The sequence below is a fragment of the Vanellus vanellus genome, assembly GCF_965231255.1.
Source record: "Vanellus vanellus genome assembly, chromosome: 11".
NCBI classification, from domain to species: domain Eukaryota; kingdom Metazoa; phylum Chordata; class Aves; order Charadriiformes; family Charadriidae; genus Vanellus; species Vanellus vanellus.
In genome coordinates this window covers 15,599,706-15,619,222 of record NC_138916.1, presented here as the reverse complement: position 1 = coordinate 15,619,222, position 19,517 = coordinate 15,599,706, and the positions used below count along the sequence as shown (strand labels likewise).

The window sequence follows — 19,517 nt, the reverse complement described above, 5'->3', positions numbered from 1 at the left end:
CTAATAGACAGAAGTCATTGAGAAGGCTGGCAGCTGAAGTGGTCATCTGAAATATATCTGTAGGAAACCAGGCTCATTAATTCCACTGCTCGTGGAAGAACTCGTTAATTGTTTATTGTTCTTAACTGTCCTCACAGAAAAAGAGAAGTTTTTACATTTGTTTTAAATAAATCAATGTGCAAGTGTCACGCAGTGCATGAAGGAAACGACCCACAGGGTTTGACTCCAGGGGTGTTGGGAGATGACCTCACTGCATTGGTTTCTTATGTCTGGCTTGGCCTTTTCAAACGGAGAAGGCATTGTAACTGCAGGATAGACTTGATATTCTGTCCTCCTCTTGCTGGGAATTCTCTGTATTCCTGTTCACCCTTGTCTGTCTACTCTAACAGTGAAGTCAACAGCTGAGGCCGTAAAAGGGGTCCATCAGAAGGTAGCAAGACTCCAGCCTTAAACACCAGAATGTGTTTTTCCAGGCAAGAACATCTTGCTTTTTGGCTGCCTTATTGGCTCTCTTTCAGGCAGCTCTCAACTGTTTGTGGGGAGGGGTTGGGGTTAAGGGTCTAGCAAGCTGTGAGGTAGCTGGGAGGTTATGTTCTTGGAAATGCCATTTCTCTTTTCATTCTTATCAATTTACAGGCTGTGCTTTTTTTGGGACATTCTCCCTGTCTGAATTTCTCATGGGAGCTGTGATCAAGGTCTTCTCTGAATGATAAAAAGAGTTCGCAGTTAGAGATGAGACACGCCATCCAAAACCAATATTGACAAACCTGCATGCTGCCTGCGAGACATTTGCATTATGTTGATACCCGATCTCATTCTCTGCTACATTCTGTAAAAATACGGTTGGACATAGGGAGATTGTTGCCATAATTGCATGCAGCGGCCACACATAATTAAAAAACAAAAGTGAGGAGAAGAAGCAAGTGCCTTGAGGCACAGAATGATGAGGTTCTTGCACAGATTTTTGTCCTACAGGCAGAAACACCGGTCCTACTGGGAGAAGGGCATATCATTGACCAGTAAAGTGATGGGGTTTAGAGAGAAACAGGTCTAAGGATGCAGGTAAAACACCAAAACACAATAGGTTTTTGGTGCCGTATCGAAGGTGAGAGCAGAGAAATAGTGTGTAAAGTCCTGAGCAGGACTACAGCTGGGAGAGATGTGGGTCAGATTCAGAGGCCAAAGAGCGTTCGATGTAACTCAGGAGAGATCTGAAAGCTGATTTAGCTGCTTGCGATTAGTTTAGCCGTTCCCTTTGTCTTGGCCTTATCCAGCGGCACAGACCTCGGTAGCTGCCATGGCAACTCTGCTCCACTTGAGGAATTCCAGTTCATGTAGAGCACTCTCAATTTTGCTGGTGAGTTGTTCTCAAATATCTGAAGTACCGACAGGGTTTTGGCTCAGTCTCTTTCAACCCTGAAAGTTTAGTATTCCTGTAAAGGGTCGCCTTAGAAAATGGGACTTGTCATGCAAGAATAACATTACTGAAAAAAAAAAAAAAAAACAAACAAACAAAGTCACCTATCCTTCTCTGAGGTACCCCAACCCATTCTCAATTCTTCCTACAACATACGCAACCTTCTCTAGTCCTTGTCCCCATTTCTCTTAGTTTTTTTTTATATGAGAGTGTAGGTTTGCAGCCCAGACTCCGTGTCTGTGCTGGGCAATATGTAGCCAGTGAGGAATTTCTACAAATTTCTAATTTACAGAGGAAAAGCAATGACAGCTTACATCAGTAGCATACGCACTCCTTCTCCAAGGCTCCTGAGAGGTTATTTGAGGTGACTTTTTTCTCTGGGAAAGCAAGCTTAGATTCCTGTTAGGAACGTAACGTAAGAGGAACTTAGTTAACAGAGAAGAGCTGGTGTGTGTTGGAGGCCTTTGGTGAGCCACAATCACGAGGTCTCTAAAAGCTAGGGAAAACTAGAAAATATTTCAATTACTTGTGAATTGAGTGGGCCTTGTGTCCAGGAGAGCATCCTGTGAAATGAGTGGGAATATGAAAAGAGCAAAGGGCAAAATGAGGAGGCAGACTTGATTTCTGGGCCTGTCAGAGGTGTGTAGCAACAGACGATTGCAAAGCCATCAATGACGTGCACAGTGTTTTGCACTTAGAGGTAGTAAAGGATGATGGGGAAAGTGAATAAATGGTGGTGGAGCAGACTTCAAGTTATTTCAAGAGAAGTAGGAGTAGTGAGGTTTCCCTGGGCTTTGGAATAATCCAGTGCCAGAAAATTAAATTAAGGGGCCAAATGGTACTGTTCACCCAATCTCGTTTCATTCAATTAGAGACTGATCTCCAGTTGGCACATTAAGCATGGACTATAAACATTAATGGCATCTCTGTGTGTGTGTTATTCACTACACTAGTCTGTCTGACACCCCCCTGGGGTGCTTGCTTCCTATTTCATGGCTCCTTCAAGCCACGTACAGGACAGCAAAATCTGTGAGAGACCAGCGTTTTGCCTTGCTGCAGCTCAGGTGCATAAATCTTGCGGATGCTCAGAAGCAAAGTGCTTCCAGCCACCCGTGAGACTGAAATGCAGGTCGGGGCTGCAGGATCACCCAGGTGGTCACCCTGAGATCTGCAGGTGTGCCACCAAGCTGCTTGGGAGAGCCAGGTACTCCTCTCCGGGAAGCGGGGGTAGCAGCTGATTAGGACAGGGGCTCTTTGACACCATTCCTTGGGATGTTTAACCCCTCGGGGTGTGGGCCTGCAGCTGCTACCTCAGTGCAAAGAGGCTGCAATAAGAGCAGCAGCCTTGGAGGGCTTCTTCTGGAGCCAGAAACGTGTGCTCACCTGAGGCCATCCCCAGGTGGGACACAGAGGTGCACGTGCATCAGACCTTCTTCGGACTAGGCTTGTTTGATGTGGCATTCCTCCATTCCCCTCGGCAGATTCTCCCATCTTTCTTCCATAAAACCTTTGTTCCCCTTTCCAGTCTGTAGCTGTGACTCGTGCACCCATCACTCCCCACTCTTGATCTCCTGTTCCCCCTCCTGCCTGCGTGGTCGGGAGCAGCTGCCAGCGGGCACAGAGAAGGTTTGGGCTGCGTGGCTGGAGGGCACATACCAGTGTTACGTTCCCTGCAAACAATAGCATAAATGAGGGACATCCCAGGAAGAGGGTATGGAGTAGACACAAACCAGCTGTGACTCTTGTTTCATACTGAATTGTCATATAGCCTTTTTGTGTCATTCTTAACGTGTTCCACAGGGCTTCTTCATAAATCTTTAAGAAGGAAAGAAAAATTCCTGCTGCCTGTATACATTGCAATGCTCATTAAATAGTTTTGCCTACATTTTCTCATTCCCTAAACTTTTCTCTTTCTGTGATTTGTTTTTCTTTTGTAGCAGATAAAAAAATGATGGCCTCGGCATCCACAGCAGGAAACCAGCAGCTTTACTCACAGGGAAGCCCGTTTCAGCCAGGACATTCGGGAAAGAGTTTCAGGTACTGTAGTCCAGATCCTGAACCTACACATTTCTGTCGGAGAGCGGGGGACTGTTCCTCTTCGATCTGGTGGAAACAAAAGCAACCCAAGGTGCAAGGGCTTTCTTTATGTGAATGAACTTTGCTTTGTGTACACTTCACTCCTACGTGATGTCTCAGCACTTGGACTAGGCTTACAGGCTGAGAAGATTTGGATGTCTCTGTTAAAAATAGTGGCTGGTAAGTAGATACTCGTTGCTGTGATGATGTAATTGGACAAAGCTAAGAACCAGCAACAGATCATGAAGGGAAAGAAGTCTGAGAGGCGGTGGGGCAGGATCAGAGATCGGAGGAACATTCAGCCAACCTAAACAAAGATTTGTTTTGCACTTACAGCTGTCAGTACGTCTGATGGCTGCATTGAAGGGCACCTTATTAAAGGGAACAGAGGGATGTTTCATCCATAGTACCTGGCGAGGGCTGGGACATGGGCGTGAACAGTTTTCTAAGGCAGCTTCTGAATACACATACGGTGGTTGTTCAGCATTTTCTGAGGCGTCTTTGAGTTATTCAGAGTGCATGTCGTTGCCTACCAGCTGGCAACATGCGTTTGGCTCATGTGAAGTATAAGAGTTTACCTGTATTTCCAGTTGCTTTCTGAGAGTGTGGTAACAGTGATTGTATTTACCTACATGCCCTTCATATCACGGTTCTGGGACCATGATACTGAAGTTTTATTCTCCTGTTTTAGACCAACCAAGGTTGTGAAAGCGAAGGAACAGCCATTCAGAGACTGTCAGTTCCAGGAACTAGGAAACATCTGCAAACTATAATCTTATTTAAACCAATATGTTCTTAAAGTTATAATTGCTGATAATCTCAGTAGAGAGAAAATCCCCGTGCATGTGTTTTGTCAAATTAAAACCAAAAATAACTGGGGGAGGGATATGACAGTAAATTAAATGTCTTTTAATTGGATGTTGTATATTACTGAATAGTTGACTTGCCATCTTGGGGTTTGGTGCGCGTTTTGTTTGTTTCCTTTGTTAATTCCTGATGTTTTAACTATAGCTTTTTTCCTACTACTGTTCTATTACATCAAGTAATGACACATCTGCTAGCATTTCCACCATCGATGAACTGTCCTCCCTCAATGCTCTCCAGGCTGGTCCCTAGTCACTGAGCTTGGGCAGATTTTAGGCACTATTTTGCAGACTCCTGATTTCAAAGTATGTATTCCAGCTGCAGTCCAAGCCCCTTAGACGATGAGACTTGCCAGTCCAGCTGGGAAGGTGTTGGCAGTAGGGCCAGCCCTCCCCAGCAGCTGCTGTGTGCTTCAAAGTTCAGCCAGATTTAGATAGACTTTCTGGTCCACGTTTCCCTCTTTGGAGACGCTGTGGGAATAAAAAATAAAAATAAAATTAAAAGAAAAATGGGGAAACAAACTCTACAAAGAATTTCTAAACACACACATTGCTTTTGGGCATCTTAAGAAAGACAGAAGTAACAACTCCCATATTCAAATGCTTGCCACATTTTGCTTACCACTCTGGGAGGGATTTTGCCAGCCTTCTCAGAGGATTCGGATCCCTCCTTCCTCTCTGCTCAGCCTTGTTTACTTCTTTTCCCAATCTGCTCTCTTCTCTCTCTGTAAGACTGTGAAAATAGACAATAGGGAAGGGATTAGAGACAAGAGCAAGCTGTTTCAGTTGATCCACAAAAGCGTTTTTATGTGTTGTGTCTTCATTTATATTCATTTATATATTTATATATGACGTAAAATAATAAATACGTATTTTTATATATAAAAACATATAAAAGCACATTCACAATTTGTGGTTATATAGATTCAGTTGTTCAGGACTTCAATTAGAATAAAGTGGTAAAGCGGAGCAGTCCTTCGTAAAATTTTCCTTCTGATTAGAAATTTCTGGGAAATTTCTCTGTAGTGAAATTCAGTGATTAGGAAACAGCTGACATGTAAACAAGTTCCTTTGGAAATACTTTTTTTTTTTTTTTTAATTCCAAAGCTATTACATTAGTTTAAGTTTCTGTCTTGATTATTCTTTTGCCTGGGTATATAACTGCATGCTCTTCTTTAGCATTATATGATGAAAATAGGAATTAAAAGCTCACATTTTTAGTATATAACACACACTTCTTCATTCTCAGGAAGGAAAGAAATAAAGAAGTACTTTTAAGTGTCATCTTTTTTTGCATCTTCATTTAGGATGGTGTTTAAGTAAATGCTTAAATACTGTTGACTTTAAGCACAAATTTTAAATAAGAACCTGATTGAATACTCTCTGCAAGGAGTTTTTTTTAATGCATTAAATATTGAGCTAGTACGGAGCTAAGTATTTGTGCACCATATGTCAGACTGATTTTATTCTTGCAAACCCTTTGAAAGAGATTATAGAAGTTTAATTCAAAATAATTCTGCCCTCTGTGTCTATTTGAACTGACATTTTAGAATGCCAATATGTTTTATAGTTCTGTGATGGTTTTAAGTCATTTTTTATTAAGATAGATTTAACGATTAGTTTTAATGCGATTATCAAAATTTCCATGTCTGGAATACTATTTGTGCATCGAGAATGTATCCTACAAACGAGGCACTGTTTCTGTTCCTTTAGTTCCTCCGTGGTACACGTGCCTGGTGTGAACGACATCCAGTCGTCTTCGTCAACAGGGCAGAATCTGACACAGATCTCTCGCCAGCTAAATCAGAGTCAGGTTGCCTGGACAGGAAATCGCCCACCATTTCCAGGACAGGTATTGATTAAAGGTGTTTTATCTTCATGGTCATTAAAAATTTACAATCTCTGTGCTTTTTACAAAAGAATTAGTAAACCCCATTTATAACGTGATTAAATGTACTTTGTCATTATCATTTGCTGGAGAGAAATCTGTTCCCCCACTTCTGTTCCTTGGCAGGTTATAATAATTTGAGGCAGCTGCCCTGTGCGTAACTGCATTTAGTTTGAAATAGTGTTCATAATAGTGGCAGTCACTATTGCTGACATAAATCCCAGTAGAAGGTCTCGGTCCTGCACTTATTTTTATATGTGCCCTGAATGAAATAAAAGAGGACAGCTGTTAGGCTTTAGTATTGAGCCCATGCGTTGACTCTTTCTTGGACCAAGGCCTTGCACTCAGCGATGTTACCCGCAGTGGGCGATGTAATCAGAAAGGGGCACATACAAATCCAGGCGTGAATTCAGAGCAGAGGCTACTTAGCCTGTTGCCCCTCCGTGAGCTGCCCAGCGTAGCTCACGCTGTGTCGGGTGCTGGTCCCTCCATCAGATGCCCCGCGCTTGACAACGTTAGCCCAGAAATCACCTCTTGCTCTGTGTAACAATAGAAAAAAACCTGTTTTGAAACTCTGTTAAAGACAAATAATATGAAATAATCATGTTGGATCTATCATTAATGCTGCTCTTAATCACTCTTGACTTTCCATTGTTTGGTAGGCTAGAATGGCATGTTGGGGCGGGCACTAAATAATTTTTCAGTAACTGAATTGTTTCCACATTAATCACAGTTATCCTGCCCAGCCCTCAGTGTGCCGTGGTTATTCTGTCACACCTGTTTAATGAAATCCAGTCATAACATTATTATATGGAGGATGCTAAAAATGACTAAAAACCAAAAAAAATTACTCATCCCTCTTACTGTCCAAGTTCTGTCCAAGTCAACAGAGTTTGTATGTGAGCGTAGGGAAATTGGAATTCATCCATCCATCATAAATACAGTAAAATAGAGTTAAGCCTTGCAGAAGTGGCACGTCATGCTCTTGCTGTCTTTGTGGAAAGCTTTAGAAATATACGGTTTCTTAGCTTGGAACTGAGCTGAAGACTTAATAGCATCTTCATCGTGTTATATGCCCATTGGGATCTGTTTTCCTCCCCCAGCTCCCCTGCATTTGTCCAAGAGGATAGCTTCACTTGAGTGCATTGATTGCCAATAACAGTGCACGTTGTTAGAAGTATCCAGAGATGTAATCACCTTTAATTTCTATTTGTGGAATTGGTTAGGCAGTGAGTTTTTCTTGGAACTGCTGGATTTGTTCATAATGTGGGAAATGATTTATAAGCAGATCCTGTCCATAGCATTATATGTTGCTGTAGCACATGACTTTGAATGAGACACTTCACCTCCCTTAGTCTCAGTGTACATGTTGTGCGTGTCTCAAAGCAGTCTTGCAGTGTCTAATCATTTGTGTAACATTCCTGGAGATTCTATGATGAAGCCATTATGTAGATGAAAATGACAGCAAGTTGGTTTTTAATACCCTTGAATTAACTCAGCTGCCCAGTTAAAGCGAAGTTAGACTGTTTCTTCCCTCCTCCCAGGGCTGGTGGTTCACGCTCCTTCCCAAGCCTTTTACAAAGCCCAATAACTTTGCTGCCTGTACTTCTTAGGCCAGGAGAGAAAGCAGCTAATTAGCTTTGAAACTTCTTTGACCGCTTACCCCCAAGCCCTGGAGACGCCGGTCCTTTAAGAACTGCACATATTCTGCAAGACGTTCAGATAACTATGATTTTACTGTGGCACTGCAAAATCAAAACACCTGGCAAATAAAGGTGAATTCTTTATACCTGTTCAGTTTGAGATTAATCCTTGTAATAGAGGTGAAGGAAATCGTGTTATTCCGAATAGCTCTGATACTGAGTACACGTGAGTTAATCAGCAGGAGAGCTGTAAGTGTGGGTTTATAGTCTGTTGTGTTCCTTGTGCAGCAATAAGTTGTCTTTGACAGAGATGAAATATGGCTGAGTCAGGAATGACATGCCTGTCCACTTTCACGGAGTTTATTTAGTCTGTGTTTTACATTCTTAAAAAATGAGTCCGCTGTGCTGTTCCTCAACAATAAAACTCATCCCTTTTATTTTTTACCCCTTATTCCTCAGCAAATTCCATCTCAGTCTGGCAAGGCTCAGTCATCTCCCTTTGGGATTGGAACCAGTCACACCTACCCAGCCGATCCGTCGTCATACAGTCCCCTTTCCAGCCCGGCCACCTCTTCTCCGAGCGGCAACGCCTACTCTAGCTTAGCCAACCGAAATGCAGGGTTTGGTAAGTTTTAAGTGATGTAACACAGAAATACACATAAAAATGAAACTCTCCAGCATTAACTTAAAAAACTTCCAGCCTGTTCTTGTGGTGGGTCGGTTGGGAAGCCCAGGGGCTGAAAGGGTTTTGCTTTCTCCCATTGAGCAGAGTGGCCTGAGGTGACCTGTTCCCTCCATGCTGCACCTCCTCCACATCCAACATGCTTCAGGATATTGTGGCATTTTATGGTATGAGGGCTTTATGGTTTTTTTCTTCAGTAAACGGTGTCATGAAAGATTCAAAAGTTCCTTACATCACTAGTTCCTTACAATACTAAGTTCCTTAACATCACATCGTCCTCCCAGACTGTGGTCAGCAGGTTCAATTTCTTTTCACTTCTCAGGAGAGTGCTTAAATGGCACAAATTTACATTCTTTTCATTTTTCCACTTCCCTGACTGCATGCTGGTGTCCTCTTGCCCAGAGATGGCTCGTTGGAGTTTGGCTGGAGACAGGATTTTTTTGTACCCACACTACTAAACTAATCAGAGTAGGTGCCATGTTTTGAAATGGTTTTCTTTTCCTATTACATGCTAATTTAGTGGCTTTCAGACTGTGACCCGGTGGGTGACCCTTCGGTAAGTTTTCTGCGCTCCACCAGCAGAATGAGAGTAAAAAAACTATGAATCCATCAGTAATAAACACACGAGGAGTCCGTGAAGAATGCTGCTGGCTGATAACAACACACAGTTCCAAAAAGCATAGGTAGCAGTGTGCTAATGTGTGTCATTTTTCTCTTATTCCTTGAGAATAAAACGCAGACCTACGCTGCGTCGCCTAGAAAAAGCACATTGAAACGGAGCTTATTCATGCCTCCATTTGCACCAGGCTTTCTACATTTGTTTATGAGACAGCCTTGCATTTCAGGCCTAAGCTACTTGGCAAGAACCCTTTCACCTAATGAGAAACATTTCCTGACCTACATCAGTTTGGATACTATTAATAACACAGCCTTCACAGAGACGAGTGTCTTGAACCTCCGGCCAGCAGTAACCGTTTTGCTGAAAAGAAGCATCGTTTGCCTTACTGAGTTAATTTCAATGTATTGTTCTGAGACTAAAAATAAAATAAAAACACCAAAAAAAAAAAAAACAAACCCTTGTAGCTTTCTTTTGAAGGGGAACTCAGATGAATTTTGTTTTGGCCCATAAAATGGCTGCAGGGTTTCTGAGTCAGCTGAATTATTGGTTGTGGTAATGTCAGTAAGGGAAGAGCTGTAATTATCTACTTCAGATGTGATAGAAATACATCACTACAGCCTGTTTACTTTCCTGTAAAATGTTCGCTTTAGCTGTTTTGCATGGTTTAGCTGATAGCCAAAAGGATTGGATTAAGCACGTGTTTCTGTATTTTCTGAAGCCGTGACTGTGAGTAAGTGACTGATTTGACATAATCGAGTCTGGTTATCAGAGAGCTGACATAGCACACCTGTGGAAGTTTGGCACCGGAAATTTGGTACCCGTGGCAGAGGGGGCAAGAGAGAGTTCAGGAGAACTATGTGTACCTAGCTTGGTTCTCTGCAGTGAGGGGAAAATAGGCAAAAATAGTAGGAGTAGTTCTTGAGAGAAAAAAAAAAAGGGAGAAAAAATGTTTGGAGGAAAAGCTTAAGCCTGGTGGCAAGCTTCCTAAAATGCTAATTCTTAGAAGGAGACATTGTAAATAATTGAAGGAAAATTATCCAAAAGTGTTATACATTTGGGGCCAATCTGTAGGAATACAGGGTAAAACAAGTGCAGCTTATCTGTGACCTGTGACTGTACTCATGAAAAGTGTATGTGTGTGTGGCATTGTGTTTTTTTTCTGGTGGACTATTTAGAAGAAATCCATATCCCTGAAATTATCATTTTAAGTGTATTACCGTAAAACCTTGCTGTTTGCATTACTCTGTGAAATTTAAATGGCCTCAGACTCAGAAACCATCTCCATATGCACAAGATAATCATTTGCTATAAGCTGGATGTTAAATAAGTTATTTTGCAGCTGTAATATTGGAGGACAAGATAGTTCAGCATACAACACTCTGCATTTAATACAGCAAGGCTGTTGTCTGTTGATCTTATTGTGTTTATATCTGCTTACAAAGTCTGACAGCGTGGTTCTTAGATGAGTGGGTGACTGTGCACCCGCAGCTCTGCAAGAATTAGTCTGTTAAAGAGAAAGGGCATTCAGATGATGCAGTTTGTTCTTTAAGTGAAATGGCAAATATTCTTTATTAGTGATTAAAAAGTGGTAGGGGGGATGCTTGAAAATTGTCTTCCAGTGCCTGGCTTGTGGTGTCATTGTACGTTTGACTGTGAGCAGTTCACCTGCCGTGCCTGCGCAACCACAGCAGGGAGCTTTGCTCTGGGGGTGGCCCCCACCCTGCAATCAGGGCTGAAACTCCCTTCGGCTTCCACCCCGTAGGGGCTGGGTGTCACTCATTTGCAAACAGGGGCGTCGGTGGATGAAGCCTCAAAAGCAGGCGGGCGTTTTGAAGGAGCTGCTCTCTGACTTCTGCCCTTTCTCCCCCCATCCAGCTGAAGGTGGCCAGAGCAGCGGCCAGTTCCAGGGGAGACCTTCCGAAGTCTGGTCCCAGTGGCAGAGCCAACATCACAACCAGCAAAGCGGCGACCAGCACTCGCACCCGCAGCCCAGTCAGACCGAGGTGTTCCAGGTGAGGAGAGTTCAGTGAGCCCAAAGTGCCTCTGACAGCTTCTCACTGCTGAGCTAAAGAACCGTGGCCCTGGATGACCGGGGTGCTAGCAGGGCTTGGAGCAATTCCCTCTTGCTGTGTGCTGCCGTAGGTTTGCGCTGGCATTAGCTACAGCTGAGTTGGTTTTGTTTCTGCTGAAGAACAGCATCTTTGCTGATTTAAAATGCTGGTTTACCTTCTCTTTGCACCCTATGCTTAGGGCTTACGTGTTTTGCAGGGAAACCATGAAATAGTCCCAAATAGAGTGTCTGTCTTATCCTGGTTTTGGCTTCTAAAATCCCAGTCAAGTCCAATTAGACATCAATGTAATTCTCTTTGATAGTTCAAGCAGGAAAGGAGTCTGATACTGCATAGAAGATAGTGGCCAATCATTTTTTTAAGGTTAAACCCAGTCAGGGATCAGATAGCTGGTAAGCAATCCTCTTCAACTACCTAAGTTTGTAACATTAAGTACAGTTTTGGGCCTTCGCTACAGACAGAGCGGGACTTTGTAAGTTAACTAATGAGGTCTCTGTCCCTGTATAACTTGTTTTTAAATTAGATCAAGAAGACAGTTTGCAACAAAACAATGCAGATAAATGCAGAAAAGACAGTTCAAGCCCCGAGCAAGGTTTAGAAGTGGGGCGCCTCATTATCTTTTTAGAAGGTAAATTCACCTGCAAGACCGGGCTCGTGCTCAGTTGCTCGCAGGAACACTGCAGAAGAGACATTACCCTGAAAATATTCCTGTGTGAACAAACCATCGCTTCACACAGGAACGAATAACAACACTGCATCTGGAATAACTGCCTGTCTGCATGCCCCATGGCCCAGGCAAGATTAATCTGTTGCAGCTCTCTCTGTAAGCTGAGTTCAATCGCTTTGTACATGCTTTTAACCCAAAAGCTTATTCAAGGTAGTTCCAGTGGAGCCGATGGCAGTGTGGTTCAATGGCCCACAGACACAGGGCTCCGAGCAGCGTCTTGCTTCTGTCTCCAGCAAGTGCTGTGTCCCAACAAACGTCTTATGGCATGAGTGGGAAGGAGGGCCAAGGGAGAAAGGGAGAACTGGGCTCACCTGCAGAGCTCTTGGAGGTGACTGTGCATTTGGAGGGGATGAGGATAATAGCTGGATGTGATGAGAAACTTGGTTGAGCTCAGTTCAAAGGCCTCCAAGAAGTTGCTTGGGCTGTTTGTGCCTGAAGGCAGCCCTGGATTAGCCAGACGTACAGTGAGAGGCAGACTTGAGAAGGGAGCTGCCCTGCTGGGTCTGTACCTGAGGTGACCCTGCCTCAGAGGGCCCAGCAGCAGAAATGCCTTCAGAGATGGAAATTTAAATGGGGGGGTGGGGGGTGGGGTGGGGTGGGGGGGGGTGGGGTGGGGTGTCAGCTACAACTTCCCCTTGGCAGGGGAGGACTGTGGGAAAACATAAAATAAGTGCAAGTTTTGGTCAGCAAACGAAGGCTGATCCTGGCAGCTGAGAAACTGCCAGTTGTGTTCACAGCCCCTTTCACCACCATCGGCAGGGATGCTACAGAGCCCGCAGATGGGCTTTAATCTGTCTTTATTTTGGGGTAAGTTCTCAGTACACAGCAGCTCTCAATAGTTACTCCTTCACAGAGCAGATCCTGTGAGGTTTCTTATTTGCTCTTTATGTTTTGTTTTGTTGTAAGGCTAATGAGCCATCCCTGGCAAAACTTGGCTTTGCAGTAAGAGCTTATTATTGTAAGGACTGACAGGAAAAGACAGCATAAACTCTGGTTTTCTCAGCAAGGGATGTCTTTTCCCTGTGGCTTTGGTCTCCGGCTGAGAGGAAAGGTTGAGTATTTTTCAGAGCCTCCTGCAGGGACCTCACGTGGCTCAAGACACGTGGGAGCAATTACCATGAAATCCCATTTCTCCCAAGAAGTTCCTGCTACTCCCTCTGCCTTTGTACACGCATGAAGGCTGCTTGGGCATCTTGTTAGCTGGGGTGGATGTCCAGTCTTTAGTGTTCCTCAGAGGACGAAGAGCAGTAATATGTTCACTTACAGAATGCTGGCAAGGAGGTGAGACCCTCCCCAAACCCATGCGTGTACAGCAGGGGCTTTCTGGAGGGTGCAGGAGTGTGTTGGGGGGTGTTGAATACTTCCCATATAGTGAAACCAGAGAGTTTGCTTCTCTCTACATAGCTCCCCATTCCAAGAGGAGCTGTTTCAGCCTGGGAGAAGTACGGGGCAGCTCAAATGTGCCTTATTCAGAGGAACAATCCAAAACTTCTGCCCTGTTGAAGTCCCATCTCCCGTTCAGAAACGCTCCAGCAAAACATCAGCAGCACATAAACCTTGGCCCAGCCCCCTGCACGGGTCTGGTTTTCACCTTATTTCTCTAACCTTTGGCCTTTTCTGGTTTTACACTGAAAAGATGAACAGGAAACAGTTTGTGTGTGGATAACGTGTTAGCAAGTGACACTTCACTTTGAATTTTCCTTATCACGCAGGACATGCTGCCAATGCCGGGAGATCCGACGCAGGGTACTGGCAATTACAACATTGAAGATTTTGCTGACCTGGGCATGTTTCCACCATTTTCTGAGTAGCTTGCAAAGCAGAAATGGAAGTTCTACTCCAAGGCCATTTCAGTGTAATTTTGGCTCTGCTTTTTCTGTGTTGCATTTCTGTAGAAGCTACTAAATCAGAAGACACGTTTCTCATGTTTCAGATAGTGGTGTAGGGCTTGCTCTTTCCTCCTTGGGGTGCGTCGGTGCCGACAGAGGAGCTCCAGCACTTGTTAGTGTTCATTGACAGCTCCATTTATTTTTATTTTATTTTATTGTCATCTACCTCAGAGATGAAAAACTTTGCTTGATTTAAAAAAAAAAAAAATCTCTGAGTCTTAAATATTTGAATGTGAATGATACCTAATATTTCCTTTGAATGGTAATTTTTAAATAGATAACAAAGTAACAAAGACTAACAGAGAAAAGGTAAGGTAATGTCTTGTTACAGTGCCTACCGCTCAATTTCGATGCCTTGCTTTAAGCTTAAGTTTCTGGAAGCAGACACAATATTCTGTTTTCTTTGAGTCTTGTAGTTTTTAGGTCACTTTAAATGTGAGATTAAGCAACGTAACGTAGGCCTCTCTCACCAGAAGATTCAGTTTTGCCTTTTCTAACTTAAACTTGAATGTGTGTACATTTTGGTACTTTATGTATATCTTGTGCTGTATGAAGTGATTTCCTGTACTGGTTTCTTTTACCTTTACAAAGGGTCCATTCTGAAGTGTACTGAAAAGGTTGACGATATATGTGGAGGGTTTAGATATCGTGGGAGTCTCCATCACTTCACATAGGTGTTCGTACTTTTAATTCAGGTGGTTCTCTATTCAGAACATTTACTTACATAAGCTATTAGTCTGGTTTTGCACTGAATTGAGGCCTATAACTCTATACATTTCTCACTGGCTGCTTTAATTTCTATTGTTCTTGCTTTCCCAAAAGTATTGCCTCATAAGAAATGACTGTAAACTCATCAAGATTGCATTTTCTATATTAGCTGCATTTTCTTTCTGTGAAGTACTTTTTTATACTGTGAAACCTCACATTTTAACAGTGCAAGGTGGTGGCCTATTACTGGGAAATCATTCGAGCTCATTTGCTGCAAGCAGTGAGATGGTTTTGTAGTGTATAATTTTTTTAGAGTGAGTTGGTAATAGATATCAATTGGACTATTGTCCACTGCGTACACAGTGATAACTTGAATTTTTGCTTGGATTCCCAAGCAATTGCTTCTGTTAAACCCTGTTAACCCTGTTCTGTTAAATATGGGATTTTCAGCTTACCAAGTATGTTGAGGACTCTTCACTATTCGGAATGCTATATGCTTTTCTGCAGAGGTAAGTTAATCACTTTCCTCTTGGCCGAGTCACCTACCATACGTCTTCATCAGAAATGTGGTAGAAAGTTTTTTTTATTCAGTATTCCATATGTGTGACGAGTTACAGAGGTTGGGATGTAGAGGTCAGCATTTTTATCCAGATCATTTCTTCTGGGGTGGGAGGAGAAGGAATCGCTCACGAAGGATGAGGAGCCCAGAGTTCCCACGTGCAGGTTGCTCATAACCTTTGAGGTAGGACGGCGGTAGCCAGCCTTTGGGGAGGAGGAAGGGGGCGGCTTTGCGTATCCAGGGGCCATCACGGACCTTCAAACAGCGACCCCAGGGCATAGCCCCCATCTAGAAGGTCAACGTCTGCAGCAGCTCTTAGACCTCACAGCACTAAGGTCTGCCTTTGTGTAGCTGCTCTTGAATTCCGGGGCGCCCCCGATGGGAGGCACCGTGCACATCGCTGCAGTCCATCTTGTCAGGATAGTATCGGGAAGAGCAGGCAGGCGCCTGTCCTGCAGCCGGCTCTGGCCATGCTGATGAGCAGTGCGGGCGCTGGGCTGCAGCGAACACACCCCGGGGACGCGGCTGTGACCGTTAGCCGTGTGGTGGTGTTCCCGTCCGACTTTGCTTTCCCAGAACAGCATGTAGTTTTCAACATCCAGGAAGAGTCCTTCCTACTGTTTCTCACACTAAATCTGGGACCAATCTCTTGCCCTATGTGCAAGTGGGGCTAGGGACTCTTTTTTTAGGAAATTTTTGTATCGCGTTAGATGCAGTACTGGAGAGGCCTCAGATCTCCCGGGCTGTACTTGCCTCACCAAAATCACGCTGAGAACAAATGAAAAACCTCGTATCTCTTCTCTCCCAGAGATTGGGAAAATACCTTCTTAGGTGAGCAAGCCATGTGCTTACGCACTATTCTTTTAAATACGTGGATGTTCATTCTCTTGGAACCTTCCCCCTTTCTGCTCACGCTGCTCGGACCAATGACTGCTCGTTGAATTAGATAAGCAAAGCTCTGCTGTCCCAGAGTGAAATTCATTGATGTCTGTAAAAGGTGCGAAGATGCTGCGCCGGCTGGAGCCAGGCAGTCAGCATCTCTACAGCCGTACAGTGCTTTTAAAAGGGGCTGATCACGAGGGAGAGAGCAGTAGATGAGCAGTTTCTGTCTCTGCACAGAAGGCACTTGACATGATAAATGTCAGTTCTTCTAAAATTTAAAAAAAATATTCTTCTGTAAAGTGAAAAATTAATTGAAAAAGTGCTGTTCCTCTGTTGTATTTTGCCCAACAAACTGCTCTAAGTATATTTGTAATTACCTTTGTTCCTGAATTCAATCTAAAAGTAGGGTTTTTAAAGTAATTTTCTTTCTCCTAACGTCAGCGATGATAACTTCCTCGGTGTGCCATGTTTTTTATACTACTGTAGAAGGCTTCTTGTGTACAGAATTTGGTTGTGCAGTTAGAAGTGCACTGTTAGCAGAATTTCAAGCACATCTCTCTTTTTTTTTTTGTTGGTTTTTAAATACAGTATTATTTTTTTGAAGCCAATATGCCTAAGGCATCAAGAGCATGGACTGCTGCTCACCTTGTCAACCACTCCTCCCTTTCTGCTTGGGAAGGGGGATGGTTACTCTGTGAAGGGGCAGCCCGGATAATGCCAGGTTTGGGTTTTCCCTGTGAGCCGTTACCGTCCCTCGTTTCTGTTTTGCCATCCGGAGCCAGTGCTTTCTTCTTGCCGTTTCCACCCTTCCTTACCCCTGGTCCCGTTCCCGGCCATCCCATCTCTGCAGCGCTTTCCCACGCCCGTGTGGGAGGCGTCGGGTTGTCGTTCCTGAGCCAGCGAGGAGGGAGTGCTTAATAAGCTTAAAGTTTGGCAACTTTGTGCTTCTGACCGAGCAAAAGAGCAAGTTCAGCATTTGCTACCGCTGCTGGGCATCCTGCGCTGCCCGCGCCGCGTGCCACCGTCGTCTCAGTGGCTTGCACCCCTGAAACAGCCTCGTCCCGGGTCTTGTGGCCAAAAAAGCTGCGTAGCGTTGGCTGTGCTGTATCTTTTTGTCACGTGTTTTGTTACTAAAGCAACTTACTTATTCTAGAGCTGAAGTTATAAAGTGCATTTGGAATGCTAATGTTTTTATTACGTGCCGTTGGTGTGGCTTTGCTGGCACTTTGGCTGCCGGTTTCCAGAATTTCACAGGTGGTGGGTTTCTCGTCTCTTTTGTGTTTTTTTTTAAGCTGGAAATGAAGCTGTGATTTCTGATCAAACTGTGTGGCAAACACAGGGTTTCTTGAAACTGAACCTTTTGGTTTTTAAACTGATGGAGCAAGAAACTGCAAAGAGTAATGGTCTGGGTGAGTTATTTCAATGAGCAGGCATGTAGACCGAGAAGATTTTAGGTACTAAAATATTGACGCTCATTTATTCAGACAAGCAATCCTGTTTGACAAGAGGGACTCCGTCACATTACTTGTTACAAGTGCTACCGGCAGTACCTACGGTGATGCTTTAACCAGATCGTTCCATTTGTAGCTTTGTTGCCTTTTTTTTCTTTTGAAGTACAGTATGAAACTGTAAATACTTCTTGCAGTACTGCCTTTTTAACTCTTAATTACTTTGGGCACAGTGTTAAATAGTGTTGGATTTACCCAATTGCTATGACATATATTTTTATACATAGGTGTACTCTTTTTTCGAGAATAATACAGCCATTTTGTCATTAATGCCTTATCAGTGTCATACTGCTGTTGCTCTTTGTTTGCAAGGTATCGAGTGGACTAATTTCTAGTTCAGATATTTTCACTTTTCCTGGCAGTGCTCAAGTTTGGCTTCAGGTGATTTTTGCCAGAGTCCCATTTTTCACAGTTGTTAGCAGCGAGAAGAGGAGAATGTGGGCTTTGTTTTGTTTCTATTAACGGAGCAAAGAAAAGGTGATGGCATCTAATTGTCTTTAAAAGGTCGGTCTTTTCCTACTCCAAACCAGAGTGCATTTCATAGAACTGATGACTGTGGGCACTGATTACTTTCTGTAGATTAATGGTCTTTAAAAAAAGAGAAAAAAAGAGAAAAAAAAGAAAAAGAAAACAACTCCAAAAATGGGCTTCTGTCATTGTTAGGCACTTGGTTACTTATCTGTTTAAACTCTTCATATTGATGTGAAATTGTGCTGTGGATAAAGTGTATTTTGTACTTCTGAATGTTCTATATTTATGACTAACAAGTACAGAATCAGTTGTGTGTATGTATAACTAATAACTGCCTTTTTAAATTTCATTAAAATAAAAATGTCATGAGCTGTTGTTAATTCCTGTCTTTCTGTAAATAAATAAGATATGCTGTTGGGAACCGTCAAGTAGGAAATAACCCTGAATTATAAGATTAGTGCCAAAAATCAGAAGATGAGGCATTGATCTTTGTCTTTGAAATCTCCTCCTATGCTGTGTGGTCGTGGGCGGGAAGTTCTCCTTTCATCTGTCTTGTATAAAGGCTGTCCAAGGGAGCGGGAGAGGAATGCTAGTTTGAGATTTCAACTTTTAAAAGAAGCTCCAGAAAAACATTAATTAACAGCTCTGTTCTGCTGATGACGCCGAGGTGTGTGAATCGGTATCTGCATTGTAGAGGGTTTCATTAGAGTGCAATTGATTTAGTATTAATTCATAGTCTGTGGCAATTTTTATTCACTCCCTGGGGTGGTAACACAGTAGTTCCTTTGTCCACCTTCTGGTCTCATTGTTCAAAGTTAAAAAACCCTTGTATCCTTCCCACAAACATTCTGGTGACCTTTTCAGGCTTTCTCATGTAAAGTGCCTTTGCCCTTTCCTGTACTTCTTTGACGACCTGAGAGTTCGTGAGCGGGATTTACCTTGCTAATAAATCCAAAAAGCTGATGACTGGACCACGGCAGGAGCTGAAGACGCTATGCTCTCAGGCATGCGTTCCTGGTACAGGGTAGGTGGTTTTCACAGCTCGTACTCCATTTCCAGGGCTCTGCCTGTGGAGAGCAGACACAGGCTCTGCTGGGACCCGACGGGGAACCCGTGGTCAGAGCAGGGCACCGTGATGTCCTTACTCAGACACAGCCACCAGCCCCACCGGCTCTGTCGGGCTCTGCTCGCTCAGTGCTCATCCCAAAGAGAGAGCTTGGTCAGTGAAAATGTCCCATTCCTGCTGGTTTGATGTGAAAAACGGGTTTTCAACAAAGTGATGTTCTTTTGGCATTTCCCCAGACACTTGTGAAAATCTGTGATGAATGGATATGCCTCAGACCATGAGCCCCATTTGGAAATGCAGCGTACCTTCCTCATGGCAGCTCTTTGGTGCTTTTTTGGTGCATTTTAATAGGCTCTTAGTTGCTTTTGAAGAACATCATCCAAGCAGAAAGGCGCACACAGAATGGGTGGTGCACCGACGTGGAGCAGAGAGTATGGTGTGGTTGGGCTG

General features: G+C 43.6%; 1 protein-coding gene across 1 annotated transcript in view; it reads left to right on the top strand.

Annotated features, from left to right (window-relative positions):
• Positions 1-13,795, top strand: part of ARNT2 (aryl hydrocarbon receptor nuclear translocator 2) — a gene marked incomplete at both ends in the record, with an annotated part of 102,918 nt that extends 89,123 nt beyond the window's left edge. Inside the window, 5 exons of the mRNA XM_082488846.1 lie at positions 3,355-3,454; positions 6,070-6,208; positions 8,347-8,512; positions 11,064-11,200; positions 13,697-13,795. Of these exons, the coding sequence (XP_082344972.1) occupies positions 3,355-3,454; positions 6,070-6,208; positions 8,347-8,512; positions 11,064-11,200; positions 13,697-13,795 (641 nt within the window). The remainder of the gene's footprint in view (positions 1-3,354; positions 3,455-6,069; positions 6,209-8,346; positions 8,513-11,063; positions 11,201-13,696) is intronic.
• Between the last annotated feature and the right edge of the window lie 5,722 nt (positions 13,796-19,517).